Source organism: Penicillium longicatenatum, assembly GCF_028827895.1.
Source record: "Penicillium longicatenatum strain IBT 33135 chromosome Unknown contig_6_segment0_segment0, whole genome shotgun sequence".
Lineage (NCBI taxonomy): Eukaryota > Fungi > Ascomycota > Eurotiomycetes > Eurotiales > Aspergillaceae > Penicillium > Penicillium longicatenatum.
In genome coordinates, this window is record NW_026643123.1 from 4,938,002 (window position 1) to 4,956,727 (window position 18,726).

Below are 18,726 nucleotides of genomic sequence, written 5' to 3' on the forward strand. Positions count from 1 at the left end.
GGCAAAATCGAGAAACACCAGGATTGTAGCCTGGCGATTGTATTGAAGCTGTATACACGTCTTCAAGACTAAGTAAACAGCTCATATAGCACCTGCAAGTGCGTCCAAGAGCAATCTAAAAATTTGAGATGCAAATCCAAACCGAAAACAGAAAAAAAAAAGACGACAGAAAGGTCCTGGAAAGCTTCGTCGGCTGCTAAGGATCCGTGTGGCCCACCAGTGGGCATAACGTCCAGCGTCGTCGGTTGTAAATAATCAGAGTCCAACAATTGCAGGATATGGAGGGAGACGGATATCATTTCAAGCCAAATCCTTCACTGTTCAAGACTGCATCCCAGAGCAGCTTCTGAAGCTTTTCGCGTGTACCATATCGGTACAGGCTCAGTGTGTTAAAACAGGTTCGTGCAGTAGGGTATCGGGAAGAGTCATCGCCCAGACAAGCCAGTCGAATGGTCAGACTCGTGGCTCCCATGGCGGGGATGCGGTCACTACCGGTAATGAATGACAGGATCTTCCGTTGCGATGGGGGCGGGGCAGCCTCGAAAAAGTCCCAGAACCACTGGACCACAGGGATTGACTCGGGACGGTGGTGAGACCAGTTATCGTAAGTGGCTACCGCACGCAGGGAGGTCACATCGAGTGGCTCGTCAGAACCGCGCACAAGTAATTCAATTTCCTCTGGTCTGAATAGCGACAAGGCATTGCCGCCGCAGACTGTGAAAAATCCCCGTTTGAACGGTTCGTACTGCCGAGCTACCGCGGTGTCCAGAAGATAGTACACATACGCATCCACAAACTCGTGCCGATTTGCGTTTGTGACGGGTCGCTTCTCGCCTCCTGTGCAAAGAGGCACGCTGACTATCTCTCCGTACCGATCCGTCTGAGCAACAAAGTCATAGCAAAATGTTTCGGCAACATCTCCGTCGTATTCCAAAAGCATGCGGAGTCCTTTAGCGAGTGCTGGTCGGTACTCGGCAAGATCATCCAATGTGCACTTGAATTTCGATCGTTGGGAGGTTGCCGTCTGCGGAGTAGTGTTTTGTGGTGCCGAGGCCAACAGCTTTCTAAAAGCGAAGGGTGGCAAGTCAATGTCGAGAATGGTGGAGTTGTAAATGGCAAGTCCTAGCAAAACCCCAACCAAGAAAAATTGCTCAGATGACTCAAAGCAGAATGGGTTGAAGTAGCAATACTTAGAATCGTCGTCGTATATGAAGAGTCCTGTAGGGGGTCAGATACGTCAACCAAACACAATTCATATTTACTGACCATGGTGCGGGTCGAAAACCTCGCGGACAAGCAAGAGGAACCATTCTTTGCGCAGGCCTCCAGCGTCGATCCCTTCCTCTCCAACGAACTCGATTCGAAGGCCCTTCTTGATCTCCTCCTGGCCTGTGCCCACAACTTCGCTGACACCACGAAGACTATCTTCAACAAGGCATTCTCGCCGCACCTTCAAAACAAGATACTGGCTGACCGCTCGGTGGTTAAGAATGCTGTTGAAAAAGGCTTCACGGGCTTTCAGCTCCATCTGACGACGTGCATCATGCTCGAGAATATGAATTTTTGCCCAAATGCTGAGGAAGAAAGGGTATTGGCAAAAGGAAAACTTTGAGCCTCGAGATTCCCAGTTCTCAAAGTCTGCCACAAGATCTGAATAATCCAGCAAGGTATTGTAGAACGAGCTTATCGGAACCACATAATCTTGGATATATCTAGAGCCATTGGCAGAGTCATTTGGACGTGTCCGAGCGTCTGAGCCCGTATCGGGCTTGCGCGGCGCTTGGGAGATATTTGCCGTAAACAGCAAAGACATGATCCTTGCCGCTGATCTAATCTGCCAGTCTTCAGCGTAGACAATAGGAGATTCCTGCTTCTTGGGAGGTGGCTTGCTGGGATGACGACGGTTTATAGCAGCATGCAGCTCAGCAGGCGTATTTCCAGACGCACTTGCAAAACTTGGAATCAATTCATTTCCATCTTTGGGGTTTTCACTGCGCTTGCGACCATGTTGGCGCGTCAAGCGATACGTAACGAATCCACCAACCAACTCCACCAAACGTTCAAATTGACCTGGTGGGTAACGCGCGAACCAGGACACAAAGTAGTGGTGACAATCATTGGGCATGTTGGACAGTAGACCAAGAATTCGCTTCAGTGGCCCATAGTGATGGTTGGAGCTTCCAGAGCGAGCAACCGGTGCAGAAGCGTCTTTCCTGGAAAACTTTCCATCTCTGGTTGTTGATTGGGGGGCATCTCTTGGATGAGATGGACGCCGTTCATCCCGGTGTGATGATTGAATCATTTTTGATGAAGCGTAGCCCATTGGATTTGACAATAGAGGATTTGCCAACAAGATAAATAGAAACCGAGTGTCTTCTGGCTTTTTCAAGATCTTCCGAGGGCGCTTCAGAAGATTCTCGGTAGCTTTCATCAATGTTCGCTGGAGGTGCAATCGAGATTCAGTAATATCTTTTTCAATAACAGACAGGTCAACCGATTCCCATCTCTTATACCTGGCCAGGTCTGTACCAGGACGTGCTGATAGGTCAGGCTTTCTGGCTGCCCACCGCTCAGACCAAGAGCTTCCTGCAGTCAGAACCAGCTGATACCACTGATTGGCTTCAGTCCAGTTGATACGGGGACTTCGAGATGACACTGAACGAGACTTATGCGGGGTTTTTTCTTTAGCATTTATAGGGACTTGTCCCTCAGCCTCGGCCCACTCCGTCATCCACCAAGTTGAATTCTCTGCAACATCACCCAAGAGAAGGGTTTTTGCATCGGGTTCGAATACAGGGGCATTGACAGCCGGGTCGGGTACGCTTTTGGGGTCAATCTTCACACGGGGAGGATTTCCACTGCTAGCAGACCGCATGGACGGCTGATAGACGGGAAACGACGCATTGAGAGCTTCACAACCTTTGAAAGCCGCAATAATGTAGTTTTCAAGCCGCTTGAAAACTACTGGCTGGTTCTCGCGATCCTTTTCCTCGGTATCTTTAGACTGCACCGTCGCCTGAGGTCGCTGGTCTCCCTTCAAACCATTCTGCAAATCAGATTTGGCACGATTCCGGATCGGCATCTCCTTCCCTTCCCATGGGATAGCATGTGGTTTCAGGAGATTGGAGTTCTCCTTTGTCCCATGAGATTGACCTCGCTCAGTTGATGTGGACGTGCTCCGGCTACGAGGATCTCGTGGGGTTGAAAGCTGTCCAGGAATATGGCCACGGTCCGGCACCATGGAAGTCGGTTGGCCATTTGCTGGGCGATCCCTGCCTACGCGCTTGTCGTCCGGGGTCGCTCCTGAACGGGGTCCATCGAGCAGGGTCTGGAAGTATGAAGCAATACATCCGTCAATAATACGCCTGGTATGGCTGATTGACAAAGGCGCATCTTCGATTAATTAGCAAATTTCGGACAAAAAAGAGTTCCATGGTGAATTACCTGGCCTTGGCTCATGCGGTAGAGGTAGCGGTGAGAGCTGGGACTCAGGCGGGTCTGGGGGCAGTGGTTTATGTAGCCGACCTTCCAGTTTTGAAGAAGCTGAGTCCTTGACGTTCTTTGAAGGCTCCACATCAAGGTCGGTGACCATCAAACAGGAAGTGCAGCGGTAGACTTGCAGGTGCCGTGGCCAGCGCACAGTCGAGTTGCAGGTCGAGCATTTCCCCTCCGCAAGATCACTTCCTGGCCCTCCCTTAGGTACATCCTTGCGGGGACTTGTTGCGAGGGACTTGGCGGGGTATGTGGCCTCGTCGGAGTCCGAATCCGAGTTCCAGGCGATATTTTTGGGCGCAGTCTTGCCACGCTTCTTTACAAGACCACTGAATGGAGAAGTAAATGGGTGACTGATCGAGCGGTTGTGCCCGCGGCGGTACGGGCTTGTGGGCGAGTTGCCATTCATTGAAGGCATTGTTCGGTCATTCTGAGGCTGAGATGGGTATCGTAGAGTAGTGTCAGAGGTAAAGAGTGAGGGAGGGTTCGAGGCAGTGAAGCTGGAGTCCGAGGTTGGTGGAATCGGTGAATTACGTCCGGACCGGGATGGCATAAGGGTGCATTTGTTCCAGTTGATCTTGGTGGAATGTTCGGGATGGATCAGGCCAGGTAGTAAGCTAAATGGTGGAGCTTGGGCCTCGTGCTGAACGCATACAACTTGTTCGTGGGGAAGTTCACGATAACGACGGACAGAGAACGGAAGAGGTAACTTCCTTTTTCTCGAGCTTGACTGTTCCTAGGCTGCCAGCAGCTGACAGAGATCTTGTCAATTCAAAGTTGAGACCAAAAACAAGAACAAAGGATTGAAACGAAAAGCAGAGAAAGGTGTATTGTTCATAGTCCCTGGACGGATTGGGAAAGCGGGCTAAGAGTGAACTGGGAAGGCGCGGGCACCGGTGGAGTGCCTCAGGCGGCAACCGTCCTTACTATTTTTGGCTTGGGGCAACGCAATCCAAGTGGGCTGATCCAGTGATCTACCCTAAGTGATTTTTTAGTTCTTATCGAGTACATTTTTAGACTGCAATTGATAAGGATTATGCTAAACAAACCCATATTTTTCAGTTCGGGTGGGGTACGCATGAGATTGCCCCAGAGGACGCGGCCACCCGGCGATTCTACTGTAATACAACATACGAGGACCAGGTGAAATTACAACCACCATGCTACCAATGGTAGTTCTACAAGACCGTAGCGGCATGGAGTTGAACCAGTCATACTTCGTTAATCAAGGGGGAATTCAACATAAAACAAAATGGCTTTTTGGCTAAAAACAGAGCCTTCCGGTCTGCATTAAACTCGGGCCCATGGCAGATGATACTGCTCGGGTGAGAAATGTTTGAAAAGATAACCACATGCAGCCAATATTTTCCAGCCTATACCACAGTGCATTAGCGCACTTAACGGTAACGCCAGTAGCTCTGGGTGTTCTGGAGCTTCCAGGTGTGGCGACGGCCAGCCTTGGTGTTGTTGTAGCGGTGACCCTTGTTGATACCACGGGACTTCTTGCCGGTGGCAGTGAGACCACGAGCCTCGCGGTGCTAAGAAAAAAATTTTCATCAGTATGGCTATTCCGTGGAAAAAAGGTTTGTCGGGCTAGGAATCTCACCTTGTGGACGGGGTTGCAGATCCAGTTGATGCGGGCATCACGGCGGATAGCCTTGTGCTGGGGGTCGACGAGGATGACCTCGAAGTACTTGTAGGTCGAGTCCTGGTTGATCCAGTAGGAGTTGAGGACGCGCAAGTTGGCGCAGCGGCGACCGACACGCTCCTCAGCGGTGGCGCGGAGGGCACGCTGGTACTTGAGCTGGTTGATACCGTGGTTGGTGGGCTTGCCGTAGGTGGCACCCTTGGGGGCAGGGCGCTTGCGGCCACCGCGGCGGACACGGACACGGTAAACGACGTAACCCTGCTTGGCCTTGTAACCCAGACGGCGAGCCTTGTCGGGGCGAGAGGGGCGGGAAGCACGGTGGATGACGTTCAGCTGGCGAAGCTATATTGATGCACTCTCAGCAAAGTTCAACGAGTGTATAGCAAGACACACGAGACAAAAAGTCTCTTGCGTGCCACAACCATTTCCGCCGCAGGTTCGTTTCGAGCCACCAATACCAAAATTCAGGCATTTCCTATGGCTGTACGCAGACGAGCGCTCGGCGGGAATGTTAGGCAATCGAGGGTCGGGGGATTTATCTCACCTCCCAGCAGCGAACGCGGAGCAAGAACCGAATAACATCGGACTGCTTCTTCTTCTGGATCTCTTCGACGTACTTGAGGGCACCCATCTGGACAATTGCGAGCGGTTAGAATTGGATGATAGAATGTCGTTCGTGGTGGTGAAAATCATACCTTGTCGGCTTCGTCGTCGGTTGTCGTTTGTCGCAACTGCAAAGAAAAGTTCAAGAGAGAAGAGAAGAGGATTGTGTGTGGGACGCTAGTGATTAACCGAGTGTCAGTGATTAGCCAACCACGTTTGTGTGACCCACTTATTGCCAACCCTGGATCTGATGCCTCAGGTATCTAGGCTCGGGTTTCTTCCGGATTGGTTTCAGATTTGAGTGTAAACCTACCAGACGGCAACCTTGGCCTTGGAGTTGTGGAAGAAATAACCGTTAGAAAAATAAGAATCTATGAACAATATGTCACTCATCAATCAATGCAATATAATGTACAAAACTTAGAATAACCTGACAAATGCTCTCCATGCAATTGACATATGCACCTGACACCCTTCTTTCCTGTAGTCATAGGAAGGATATAAAGACACTAAAAAGACAAAGGGTACAAAACACGCTCATGACTCCAAAAACTTCGATATTTACGAATGCTTGTAGGTTTTGGAAGGTTCATAAGGAATCATGATGACCTCATCCACTGCGTCGTGAGGCATGGTCTTGACGAACCATATCGTTCGTCACTGAGATTTCAAGGGAATCCAGCGGCAACACACTCTTTTTACACAGTGGGCACAGGCTGCTGTTTTCCATGAGAAATGGGTCGATACATCCGGGGTCGAATATGTGACCACAAGGCAGTTCACGGACGGTGGACGATCCAACAACGAAATCATCGAGACAAATTGCACAGGTCGTCTGGGTGTGGCTCAGTCGATAACGATTGGGAGTAGAGCTAGATGAAGTGGACTGGTCATCTGTCACCGGGTTTATTACCGCAGCCTGAGGCTTTCGGATCCCAGTGGGCGTTTGAGGGGTCGGTTCGTGTTCTTCTGGTATCGGTGAGGGAGTCTTGCTTCGGGGGTCGACCTCAGCTACTTCTGCTTCCACTTCATTCTTTGAGTCTGTGGTTGATACATTCGGGTATGTATAAAGAGGCATTTTTTCCACAAGCTCTCCAGGCACTTTGAGCTGATTTAGTGCCAGGTGTTCAATGTCCACTTCGCCTGATTCGATTCGTTGGCGTAGTACCTCTCGTCGTCTTCGTTGCATCATGCGATACAGGACGACAAGAATTAGGGTTAGGCCGAATATTGTTCCCAGAATTGCGAGCACAAAGCTCCAAAGGCTCGGTGACGAGGCGGCTGCTTTGTCTGTGTCTAGTTAGCATTGACGATGTAGTTCGAACCAATTACAACTTACCCGCATCAAGCATTGTGAAGAGTCGTGTATCTGACTTCCGCGCCGGGTTTGATGAGGTATCGAAAGCGTTATTGGTTTTATTGTGGCTGGTCCCGTCTGAGAATGTTGCGAGTTCGTTCATCAGGGTCACCCCAGCTGGGCCTGGCACGGCATATATAGGATAATTGTTATCAATCATCCACTGATCGTCATCATGCAGGCTCCATTGATCCGAACTGGGTGGCGGCGGTATTCCAGACTCGTTATTGGAGGGCTGGAAGAATACGAGTGCATTGGTGCCTGCTTCTCGGGAGGCGGCCAGAAAGGATTGAGTACACTCCGGGGAAACCCATGGTGCCAGTCCAATAACGGGATAGCCGAACTCCGAAACATCCTTATGACGGGTCACGTCTTCTGGAATGAATGGGCCCGTGATCTCATTGCATGGGTCGCGGGGTGACAGATCTGGCACAAATAGCAGACCGGACAAATGGCCAGAATCTGGAAGCCCATGGTGGGAGAGCATTTGAACGGTCCGGTCCAGAACGAAACGAAACCCAACATTCTCCTATTTCCATGTGGTCGTGTGAGTATGAAATTTTGGAACATTCCAGGAATAAGGCTAGGGTTGTCCAATGACTTACATTGACTGAAGAGGAGGAGTTAGAGGCGCTGCCAGGGCCCGCGAATAGCGTGGCAACGGTGCCCTTGGAGTCCGGGGTCTCCGTGCGAGACATGGCTGTAGCAGATTGGGGCTTGGTATGCTGGGGTTTCGGCTACAGGGCTAGCAGAATAACATTGTTCACAAAGCAGTTGAATCACAGCCTTTACGTATCTTGCTCGAAGGTTGAAATATGAAGTGGAAGAGAAGGTCAAATGAGATGGAAATGGTTAATATTTTACTCATTTACCTAGGTACGCTTTACATCATGATTTTGAACGATCCCGGCGATTTCAGGCCCAACATGACCGTGGTCGCTAATTCTAAATCGGTAACGGCTACAGGAATGTAAGGGTAAATCCAAGGCCAGGGCCAGGGCCAGCACAAGAATGTGGGATAGATCCAAGCCGCGGGGCAGGCAATCTACTTCATAATATGCAAAAAACATGATTCCTCAAAGTAATTCATGAGAAATTGGTGCAAACACCCTGAAACAGGAAATGGCATCATTGTTGGTGAAGTATATAGCCCTAGATACCCCGGATTTGGCTGGCCGGTTGCGGAAGCCGCGTGCAGTATTGATCGGCAATTCCGCCACCTGTAATATTTCTGTGTTTTTTTCTACCATTAGATGATGTATTTTTATCAAGCATTGAAATACTATGCACATTGGCTTGATTTTCTTACCATGGTGCGGTCACTGGGGCGTACAATTGTCATGTATTTGGGTACAGATATATCTTGTATCTACAAGCCCCGCTGGAGCGTGAAATATTTATAGTACTCCAAAGCCTTCTGGGCAGATATTCAAGAAGACACATGGCGGCTGCCAAGTGCAATTTGGAATATGTTGAGCTTATTTTATATACGGAGAATAGGACTCAGCATCATTAGCAGATGCTTAAACCATAAACCTTGGAAGTTCCTTAGCATTTTCTGCCTCGTTGCTTAGTGCCATGTCAATTGCTAGACTGCGGCTTAGTGAGAAACCTAGAAACCTCCAACCTATCTTCACCGCCCATCCTACCGCCTCACGTGCCATAGTCTTTGATCACGTGTAAGTATCTCCAGATCTAGGCACGGCGTCTCACAGCTTTAAGTGCTTCATCTCGAATCATCAGAACCATCTTGCCAGTAGCTTTCTTGACTTCACTGTACCAGCTGGAGCCCAACCTGATATTTTGACGCTGGACCTGGCCAGAATGTGGCTCCCGATTACCATTAACATCTAAGAATCCCTCAACCAACTCGCGAACCGACTCCCCAACCGACTCCTAATTCCCTCCCGCCCTCGAGAAAGAACTCTATTTAGTACGCTATAATGCCATCAGCATACAAGAGCAAAGGCAAAGGCCGCGATGCGCGTCAGTCGCGTAGTCGCAATACCACCCCGTCCAACGCCGGCGGTGCGCCAGTCGTATCGCTCCCAAGCTACCTGGAGAATGACGTGACAAAGCTCATTGACGTGGCCAATGGCCAGTATACGGAACTGCTTGAACTAGTTGCAGCTCCAAATATCCCCGACTCCAAGACGTTGGAAACCCTTGTGGAGCATCTCAACAATCTTAGTGATATGGCAGATACCCGCGGAGAGGTCTTCAATGCGGGGATGAGGGAGATGTCACAGAAGCGAAAGGAAGTAATGGAGGACCAGGAGCTGAGCCATGAAGTGGCAGACCGTGCAAAGCTGAAGCGCGAGACGGAGGATGATGACGATCCGATCCACAAAGGAAAGGTGAAGAAGCGCAAAGACCGGTCAAGCATCAAGGAGGAACGACCTTTAAATCACGGAGCTCATGAACTTAGCCGCCAGGATGGCGCAGAAACGAAAGTTGAAGGTGGTAAGTTAACCAACAACCCTCTCCAAGGCTCCGACACTTTTGTTGTGAGCCTCCACCTCCACTTCCCACAGTTACTCCACCTTCCATCTTTCTTTCTCAAACCCCATCCGCCCCAAACAGCGAATTGACAAATTACAGCGGCATCCCCAGTATCGAAGCAGTCGAAAACCGCGGCCTCCGACGGGAGTTCTTCCCTTTCTCCTCCCTCCATGTTGTCTCCAAACGGCGCCACTACCGGAAATGATGGCGTTGAAGCGCCTGAGTCCCCCGATTCCGATTCGAGCGAAACATCTCACCAGCCCGAGCCCCAGCCGGCTGTGCCAAATGTTCAAGTGTTTGGAAGCAATCCGTTGAAATTCGATGACCCGACGATCTACCACATTCGAGATATTCTCCCCGGCATGAGCGATGACGAGAAGAAGGAAATCTACAGCGTTGCTCATTTTCCCAAAAGTGATCTTTCTCATATGTTGGGTGGTGTCCCACCGGACAAGGACTTTAGCAATGCGAAGCCCACCAACCAAGTCAGTGCCAATACCTTCCAGGCCTACATTGAACCTTATGTTCGGCCTCTCATGGAGGAGGACATTGCTTGGCTACGGGAACGTGGAGATCGCGTGACGCCTTTCATCAACCCGCGCCGAGGAAAGAGATCCTACCGTCAGGTCTGGGCCGAGGAGGACGGTGTAGCCTATGACCAGAACCAGGATGACAAAGACCAATTTCCGTTGAACCAAGGCCGCGGTGGTATTGAACAATTGACCGATGATAAACTTGAGAGCAACGAGGTTTCGATCGGACCGCTGCTTAGTCGCCTCTGTTCTCTCTTGCGCTATGAGCATCGTACTCTTCCCGAGGACAAAGACTGCGCGAACTCGACCAACGGTGATTCAACTGGACTACCAGGGCCCGGCGGGGATGCAATGGATTTAGATCAGCCGGCCAATGGGTCTGGGACAGATATGGAGACCAAGCCTGACAGTAAAACCCTCCCGCCCGCAACCGCCTTCCGCGATGCCAATCCAAATGAATTCAAAACATCAGTTGCCAAACTCGATCATGCCCAGCTCGATGAGCGCGCAAAGGCCGAGTTGCGATATATTGGGTTCCTAGGGCCTGAAGATAACCCAGACTACGACGCCCACTATGACGACGAAGTGGCTGAGCGCCTGCGTCTTCTTCAAGGCGAGCTGAAAAAGCAAATCGTCACCAACAACGCGCGCAAAGCCCGCATCCTCAAGATCGCCCAGGATCACATGGCTCTTCTCGAATTCACGACTATTCAAGATGACCTCGACTCTCAGGTCCAGCAGGCTTACCTTAAACGTACCCGTACTATGGGTAAGAGTAAGAAGGGTGCTCAGGCCAAGCACCGGCCCGGCGGTGCGGGCGGTGGCAGCCATATTGCTGCGGGTGTCTCACGCCCCGCTGTTGGGGATGCAGCGAAGATCGTTATGGACCGTCGCAAGCGCTGGAATGACGCTTTCCTGCCTATCTTCGAGGATATCAAGACTACCATCCCGTCAGAGGGAGAGACGATCTTCGATCCCGCCACCATGGCTGAATATGAGAAAGCCGAGCTGGAGAATTGGGAGGAGGAGTAGTTCCAAGGTTGTCTTTGTGCACCCTTCCCCAATTTCTCCATCTTTCTATCCCTTACCTCCACATATGTGCTTCTTTTGCTTCCTCTTGATCATATGTTTCAACATGGCTCCTATTACCATGTACTCCTTTTTGTTCTCGCATGATACAACACGACCGGAATGATGGGTTGGCGCGGCGTTTATCGGTTTCTTTTATTCTTTTGGCTGTCAGTGTCGAAGATAGCTGTCCTACGGTCCCATCCTCGATTGCGATGAGATGAATTGATTGTCATTTGGTTCCTCATTATGGCGGCGGCATCTTGACTTCTTACCTGCCATGTCGTGTATCTACCCTATTCATAGAACGTATGAACTAGAATCCTGTATGGCTCCTTCACACTTCATTCTTCGTAAGATAAGGCAAATTGTAGCTGGTATATGGCCCCAGGACTCCCAGTGCATAGGATATAGGTGACATGCGCCTTCCAAATAGTCATCATGATGATCAACATCAGCTTACCTGATATACAAACTAAGGGTATCTAAACTCAAAACACTCTCCAGCACTTGAGAGAATATCACCGATGAATAATAACCACCTCTCCTGGAAACCTCTTCAACCTCGCCGTCAACTCCCGCTCACTAATCTCCAACTCCGTACAAATCTGATCAAAACAGTGTGTCCCATCAAGATATCGTCCAAACAATCTCTCGTCAATCCCATCCTCTTCATCCTCCTCGAACAACCCAGTCAATGGCGCATTCCCAGCAATTCTCACATTCCCACTCCGACTCCCACTGTGAAAGCTAGAAGTCCGCTCATGTGAGCCCTCCTGTCTACTTCCGACGGCGGAGGAGATGGGCGCCTCTTCACCAATGCTAGATGCATAGGGTGTATTATTGCCCGTCGTAGTACGCGAAGAAGGCCCGGTGGATAAATGCGCAGGTGTATTCGGCGCCCCTGTCCCTGGAGCTGTTCCACCTGGAACGAGCGGAGAAGGGTTGCGTGGTGCAGGCGCAGGCTGACCTGTTGCACAAGCATACTTGTGCACACGGTATAAAAAGCCCTTAATCACGCCAAATGTGATAAATCGTCTTATATCGATGTTTGCTAGTTCGCGGCTATGTTGTGCGTACCATTGCTTGATACTTTGGCCCTGCTTGAGCGCAGCATAGAGCTCAATTATACCCACTCCATCGACGACAGGTGGTCCTTGTGGGATACTTGGGTTTATTGTTTCAGGGCTGTGCGGTTTCTCTTCTGGGTCACCTAGTAACGGCCAGATCTCTTCTGCGTCGAAGCGGGATTCATCGCGGGATAGGCTGGTTGCTGGGTCTGTGATTGGGCTGGCGAGGGGCATTCCGCCGATCATGGTGTTTGCGCTGCCGTTGCTTGTTGCGGCGATGGCAGCCGTTGTTGGAGGGAGGGAAGAGGGTGGTCCCAAGGGACTATGTGGTGCGAATCGAGTATTTACGTAGCGGGCACATTCAAGTTGCATTGCTTCGTCTGAAGCGATGGTGCCGTTGAATTGGGCTGTGGGTGCGTAGATGGCTGAGAAAGAGAAAATGTCGAGGAGGAAGACACAACCGTAGTAGAGAAGATGGCGGATTGCGCGACAGGTGAGAGAGAAGTCGGTGTCAGCGAGAATAGAGATGATACGGATGCTGTTGACACCGTTGATGTGTGGAACGACCTGGGAGTAATAGTGAGCAGGGGTGTCTCTATATGTGGCGGGGACATCATACTCTTTGCATGGTCAAGTCCCAATTCTCGTCCATGAAGGCTTGATACCGTACTGTGAAGAGCGGGACGTACCATGCCTTGACAGCCGGCGGGGAAGGGTATATTGGGAAGAGCTTTATGTTCAAAGTGTTGAGCTCGTCTGTTTCAATCATCAGTTGCCATCGCAGCCAAATTGTCAATCGACAAACATACCAATGGGAATCATGCACTCGCAATAATTATTGAGATCCTCCATCAGCATCTCGCAGAGACTGTATACTTTCCCCTCGCCGTTTTTTGAAAAGTCGCGCGACAAGAAACCGCTCTGCTCTTCTAGGGCGTGCATCAAGTCGGCCAGCTTTCGCACCACGCTTTTGTATGTGCTAAAATCATCATCTTCGGACAATACGAGGCAAAAATTGAAGATGAACTCATTGCGATCATAGCGAGCAGATTTCATGCAGATGGGATAGCCCAGGATGCGGTATCCATTTGTGCATACCTGAAGCAGATTTCCGCAGAGCTCCTGGCGAGGAATCACGAAGAAAGAGACGTCGGAGAAGGTCAGGAAGAGGGGTTGCGTCGGTGCGGTGGAAGAGGGAACGATGGCCCCGTCGGGAACTTGGTGGACGACCTTGGGACCTTGGGGAAAGCATTGTTAGCACGATAGTGTAATCAAGAGCACATCTTGCCTACCCTCTTGCGTATCGAATTTGCTGTAGAAGATTGCCTTGATCATAGTGGAGCTTGTGGGCGCGAAGCCCGGGGTAGCGCCGTGGCTGGCAGTAAAGATAGAACACTCGCAGCCACCGCAGAGCTAGCAGCTGGTTCCCTCTACTGTGGAACAAAAGCGCGCGACAGGGCGGAGTTACGATCGACGCGTGAAGTTGGAGATGCGGGAGTCGGAGTCGACGCTTATCGGCGGGTCCAGCTCCACTCAACCCAAATGTCTACAACTACATAAATCCAATCATCTTGAGATTAGACTATGGGTTTAAGTTTTGTGTATGCAATTGCAAGGCCAAAGGAATCCGATAAGCAAAAGAACATCAAGTTTAATTCAAATGAGCAACGGAATGCACTAGCAAAGCCGAGGGTATTACGTCGAAAGAATATGAGCCATTGCCCGCAGTGAAAGATCTATGCGTCGAGTTTGATCTTAGGCCCCGCAGCGCATATCGAGACGGGCAATAAGAATCTTCGATTTGGAACCAGTCCTCCTCGAAATGGTGCAGTGTGAAGTGCTGAGGCTAAGAAAGCGAGAAAACAAAGAAAGAAAAAAAAAGCGCCGAATATGCATGATCATCTTGTCTTTTGGGAAAGAATTGCGCGAGCAAATCTGGGAGTTCATCGTGCTGTCCCGGAAACGTGGCTCGAAGATTGAGGAATTACGGGATTTGAGGCAAACAGGTTGGCAGTCGAGTATAGGAATGTTTCTGCAGACAGCGTTGTCGGCAAGGGTCCCTCGTCGACGTGAACCTCATGTCGGAGTGCAGATGTTGGTACCTCGGGGATGAAGCTCAAGGGCTGCGTGGATCGAATGGCATGGACCATATCCCCGTAGCCTCCCCTTTCCCCGGCCTCCTTCAACCATTGCTCCCAGTCCTCATCCAGAGGCACATCAGCTCCCTCGTCGCGCGCGGCCATGGCTGCCAGCAGTCGATGGTTCAATGCCCAGCCGCAGCTCTCTATTTCATCGTCGCTAGAGTCTTCCTCGATGAGTTCCTGCGTCGCGTAGTCCGACATAACACTGGAGCTTCGGGTATCGCTCGCGCGCACCGTGTCATCGCTACCGGTCTCAATGAATTGATCGTGATCGTCTTCTGGCCCGCAGAAGTCATCATGTATCGTAATCGAGGGTGGTCGTGTTGGTGACGCAGGCTGGATCAAATGGCCCGTTGTGTCCCGCACTGTGACCCCTTCCTCCGACTCATATCGCGCCCGCGCGAACTTGGTGCCTTCCCAGCAACATAGCTCCAAGATTTCTTCCCTGGTCAGCCTCAATTCGTTGAAAGTCCTAAAGAGCCGCTTGTGCCATGGGAAACGACCCAGTCGCATGCGATGAGGGCCATAAGTATAGTCCAGCCCTGGATATTGGGCTTCAATGCAATCCAGGGGGCCATAGAAGGTGTTGGTCTCCACCCGAACTTCAGGAACTAGGTGCTTAGCCACATGAGCTGCAAAGGATTGCGGATCATGGGAACTTGGGTGGGGGAAAGTCGTGTTGTACACAACCTGAGCGACCGAGGGTTTACGCATGTTGGGGATAGGGAGGAGAGACGGTTTGGAGGAGAACAGGAAAAAAATGAACGCAAGGGTTTGGGAAATGGAGGGGGAGCGCTTGGAAGGCGCCTCAGCCACTGAGATGGATGAAAGGGAAGAGAGATGAGACTCCCGCAGTGGGGAAATGTCTAAACGCGGGACAATAAACAGTTCATTGACGTTTCAATGTTATTAGGAAGAACCCAAGTAAGATGCCCGTGGTGAACTTAGAAGAAAAAGAAAAGAGAAGGAGAGAAAAGGAAAGGAAAGAAAAGGGTGAAGGCTAATAAGCATGGGATCGTGTCACTGTGAGTTAATGTGATGTGTTGTTCCTGCACGAACAGCTGGTTCTACTCAACTCCACTTCTTACCTTCGCTTGAGCCACTTCTGCTCCGATGTCGACGTTTGATGGAATTGTCCAAGGTTTGCTCATCCTGAATCTCTATATTCTACTTTACTAAATTCCTTGCAGAGTTCCCGGAGATCCAGAGTATGTATCCCTGTACGCCTGATCAGGATCTTTCAGCTGAAACCATGCAGTCGATTACTTCCGGAAGAACCCTGAGAGACCAGCGCCGCTAGCCTGCTTTCTAAGCCATGTCCACAGCGATCATTTACAGGGCCTCGAGTCCTTTCGGGCTCCCTTCATTTATTGCTCCCCTGCAACTCGAGAAGTGAGTCTTTGTTCCATGTCTTGGCAACCCAGCTCGAGTACTAATGGCAGTGTATAGCTGCTGCTGCGCATTGAAAAGTATCCACATCGCATGAACTTCCAAAAGGGTATCTTAGAGTCAAGGCGACTGCACTACAAGCATCTAGGAAAACTCCTGGTTAGTCAATCTCAACTATGAAACAAGGAAGATCTCAGCTCACTCCAGTCAGCGCCCGATCCCGCTGAATACACCCACCGAGATTGAACTCACCCCGAAAAAGCATGTCCGGGTCACTCTGTTCGATGCGAATCACTGCCCAGGGGCTGTCATGTTTCTCATCGAGGGGGCCGGGAAGGCCATCCTCTATACGGGGGATATCCGAGGTCAGCACTTTCCTCATTGGATCTATCAGAAAATTAACATTTGACAGCGGAACAATGGTGGACCAATGCCCTGGTGCGACATCCGGTTCTCATTCCATATACCCTGTCTCGGAAGCGACTGGACAAGGTATACCTGGACACAACTTTTGCCGGTGCATCTAACCCGCTCCGGGAATTCCCATCCAAAGCCGATGGGCTCGCGGAGCTTCTTCAAAAGGTAGAGGCCTATCCGGAGGAAACAGTTTTTTTTTTTCGCTCATGGACGTTCGGTTATGAGGACGTATGGCTCGCATTGTCTACCGCATTACATACAAAGGTAAACCCGACATACATTCTGAATTCCGAAAATATTTACTCATCATTGACCAGGTTCATCTGGATCGATATCAGATGGGTCTTTATCGGGCTCTCTTGGATGCGCCCGGGGGCGTTAATGAAGCTCCTGGACTTTGCGGCTTTCGGTTGGGCAATGGATCTGTGGAAGGTTGCTTGAGTGACAATGAATCCAGCAGGATTCACAGCTGTGAGCCGGGGGTATCGTGCAAGGTTGCTCAGGATTTGAACACAGTCTATATCACACCCATCGTAAATCGCACCATTGATGGGGTGGAAATCCCCGAGGTTGGGGCTGGTGGCGGCGGTGGCGATTTGTATCAAGTCCATGAGCTAGAGCTACCAGACGAATCTGCTCTGGCAGGCTTGGAGAAACTCTGTGCTCAGCATATCCCCAACCAGGAGGTATTATCACAAACTCGAGATGCACTTTCGAAGGCATTCCGGTCAAGCAAAAAAGCCCTGTCACTTGACGAATACGGTGTTCAGGAAGACGAAATTTCTCTGGAGCAGCTAGTGACGAAGCTCAGCCGGGGCAATGCTCAGGTCACGAAATCCAATCTACCAAACACTATTGTGAGTCTGATTCATTCCCAAACTCGACCTCTACTGATCCTGTCAGCGATTTCCATATTCTCGGCATTCATCGTACTCTGAGCTGTGTGCACTCGTTGCCGCGTTCAGACCCAGGGATATTCACCCCTGCACAGTAGACCCCTCCACTTGGTCTGAAAATGTCTCCATCAGGAGCCTTTTTGGTCATTTATGCTCTGGGGAGGATTTCATGCATGATACTTACATGCGTGAGACGCTCGACTTGCAGTACGACGAGGAGCACCATGCAAGAAAACGGGCCCGGTATGACTTAGCCTCAACCCAATCAACAGAATCCAGCGAGGACGAAGAAATCCCCTCGGGCACTAACGAACGACAACACGCTGAATCTTCAATCATGCGCACATTACCAGACAGATTCCATGTCAAAAATGAGGAAATCCGACGGGCACACCGCTACTTACTTCAATACGCCGACCCGGAACTATTGCAAATCGGCCCTCTCCCCTCTTCAGTTCTAACAAATGAGGGGGAAGATGATTTAAGCACTACCGGTAACTCAGGACCAGACGTAATGAATCCGCACCAGCCTACTCACACAGACTCCTTCAGCAACAATGATGGAGCTAATTCCCCACTGCCGGATAGCCAATCACGCTCCCAGATACAAGAAAGTCAACAAACTGATAGCTTCACGCTCCCAATCTCTGAATCTGCACTTGCTCCCTCTTCTCCCATAAATGCAGATACTGCTCTTCTTGCCGAAGAGTCTTCTCCGGATCGAGGAGAGCCAGCCTCCCAATCTGGATCCGGATCTGGACTAAGAGCAAGCGCCGGTCGACAACGAATCATGTCGCGCCTGCGTACCCGTATTTCGGCGTATCTCGCAGCTCAAGACGGGTCATATTCAGCGTGGGAGGATCACTCGCTCGTTTCAGCAGGGTCTAATCATGCTGAGGAAGAGACGGAGTTGTGACCGAGCATGGGATAGCAAGTGATTAGTTGCAGGGGACGCGGGATGGCCTGATCATTTCCATTTTCGTTGATATCCTCTCTTTGGTCTTTTATTTTCGAATCTTTATTAAAAGCGTCTTTTGTCTTCTACTACCTATACTAATAAGCTCAGTCGGTAGCTTTAGCTATGATACGACTAAAGCTGCGAGATTTATACCCCAGTCACTTATTTGATCGTTTCTTGTCTCACTGCGATTTAGAATACTCTCCTGCATGTCGGGAAGAACCCTGATAACCCCACCGGGGTATTTTCTAGCGTGGGGTCCTATGGCGCATTTGCATCGGAGAATTAATACGTGGTACGCTGCGGCGAAGTCCGCCGAGTGCCCCGGTGGGGTCGAGTTGGCCGGGCGTAACCCGCCGTATCTCGCGAATACCTTAGTTGTGAAGGGAAAAAATGCAAGTTTATGCCTTGTCATGGATATTATGAGTTTAGATGAGGATTGAAATCCAGACAGAGAGATAAGATATATAGAAAAGTCATCACTTTCGTTCGTAGCTAAGCTACCTAAGCTAGCTACATTATGCATAAACAACCCGCGTACACACTCTTCGCTATGACAACATGACAGACATGAACAAAATAGAAGCAGGAGCAGAGTAGGAACATAACACGACACAACACTAACTCCTGGGATAATAGCAAACGCTCGAAG

At 50.4% G+C, this 18,726-nt stretch overlaps 6 protein-coding genes across 6 annotated transcripts; 2 read left to right on the forward strand and 4 right to left on the reverse strand.

The window, feature by feature from the left end:
• Positions 1-295: 295 nt before the first annotated feature.
• N7484_010043 (HECT-type E3 ubiquitin-protein ligase) lies at positions 296-4,045 on the reverse strand (the record flags this gene model as incomplete). Its single annotated transcript, XM_057120430.1, has 3 exons — positions 296-1,218; positions 1,267-3,393; positions 3,445-4,045. The coding sequence occupies 3 exons, from the start codon at positions 4,043-4,045 to the stop codon at positions 296-298; spliced, it is 3,651 nt and encodes a 1,216-aa protein (XP_056969985.1).
• Positions 4,046-4,728: 683 nt separating this feature from the next.
• N7484_010044 (60S ribosomal eL15 domain-containing protein) lies at positions 4,729-7,798 on the reverse strand (the record flags this gene model as incomplete). The annotated part of the gene is made up of 7 exons (XM_057120431.1): positions 4,729-5,030; positions 5,099-5,482; positions 5,685-5,771; positions 5,836-5,871; positions 6,390-7,033; positions 7,083-7,629; positions 7,706-7,798. 7 exons carry the CDS (start codon positions 7,796-7,798, stop codon positions 4,890-4,892), a joined length of 1,932 nt encoding a protein of 643 aa, XP_056969986.1. The 3' UTR covers positions 4,729-4,889.
• A 1,245-nt stretch (positions 7,799-9,043) lies between these two features.
• N7484_010045 (histone acetyltransferase NGG1) lies at positions 9,044-11,167 on the forward strand (the record flags this gene model as incomplete). Its single annotated transcript, XM_057120432.1, has 2 exons — positions 9,044-9,563; positions 9,702-11,167. The coding sequence occupies 2 exons, from the start codon at positions 9,044-9,046 to the stop codon at positions 11,165-11,167; spliced, it is 1,986 nt and encodes a 661-aa protein (XP_056969987.1).
• A 557-nt stretch (positions 11,168-11,724) lies between these two features.
• Positions 11,725-13,608, reverse strand: N7484_010046 (nitrogen permease regulating protein NPR2; the record flags this gene model as incomplete). The annotated part of the gene is made up of 4 exons (XM_057120433.1): positions 11,725-12,840; positions 12,893-13,029; positions 13,083-13,511; positions 13,566-13,608. 4 exons carry the CDS (start codon positions 13,606-13,608, stop codon positions 11,725-11,727), a joined length of 1,725 nt encoding a protein of 574 aa, XP_056969988.1.
• Positions 13,609-14,216: 608 nt separating this feature from the next.
• Positions 14,217-15,128, reverse strand: N7484_010047 (uncharacterized protein; the record flags this gene model as incomplete). The annotated part of the gene is made up of 1 exon (XM_057120434.1): positions 14,217-15,128. One exon carries the CDS (start codon positions 15,126-15,128, stop codon positions 14,217-14,219), a length of 912 nt encoding a protein of 303 aa, XP_056969989.1.
• A 399-nt stretch (positions 15,129-15,527) lies between these two features.
• N7484_010048 (uncharacterized protein) lies at positions 15,528-18,032 on the forward strand (the record flags this gene model as incomplete). The annotated part of the gene is made up of 8 exons (XM_057120435.1): positions 15,528-15,555; positions 15,605-15,622; positions 15,673-15,806; positions 15,864-15,962; positions 16,015-16,168; positions 16,216-16,484; positions 16,538-17,077; positions 17,124-18,032. 8 exons carry the CDS (start codon positions 15,528-15,530, stop codon positions 18,030-18,032), a joined length of 2,151 nt encoding a protein of 716 aa, XP_056969990.1.
• Between the last annotated feature and the right edge of the window lie 694 nt (positions 18,033-18,726).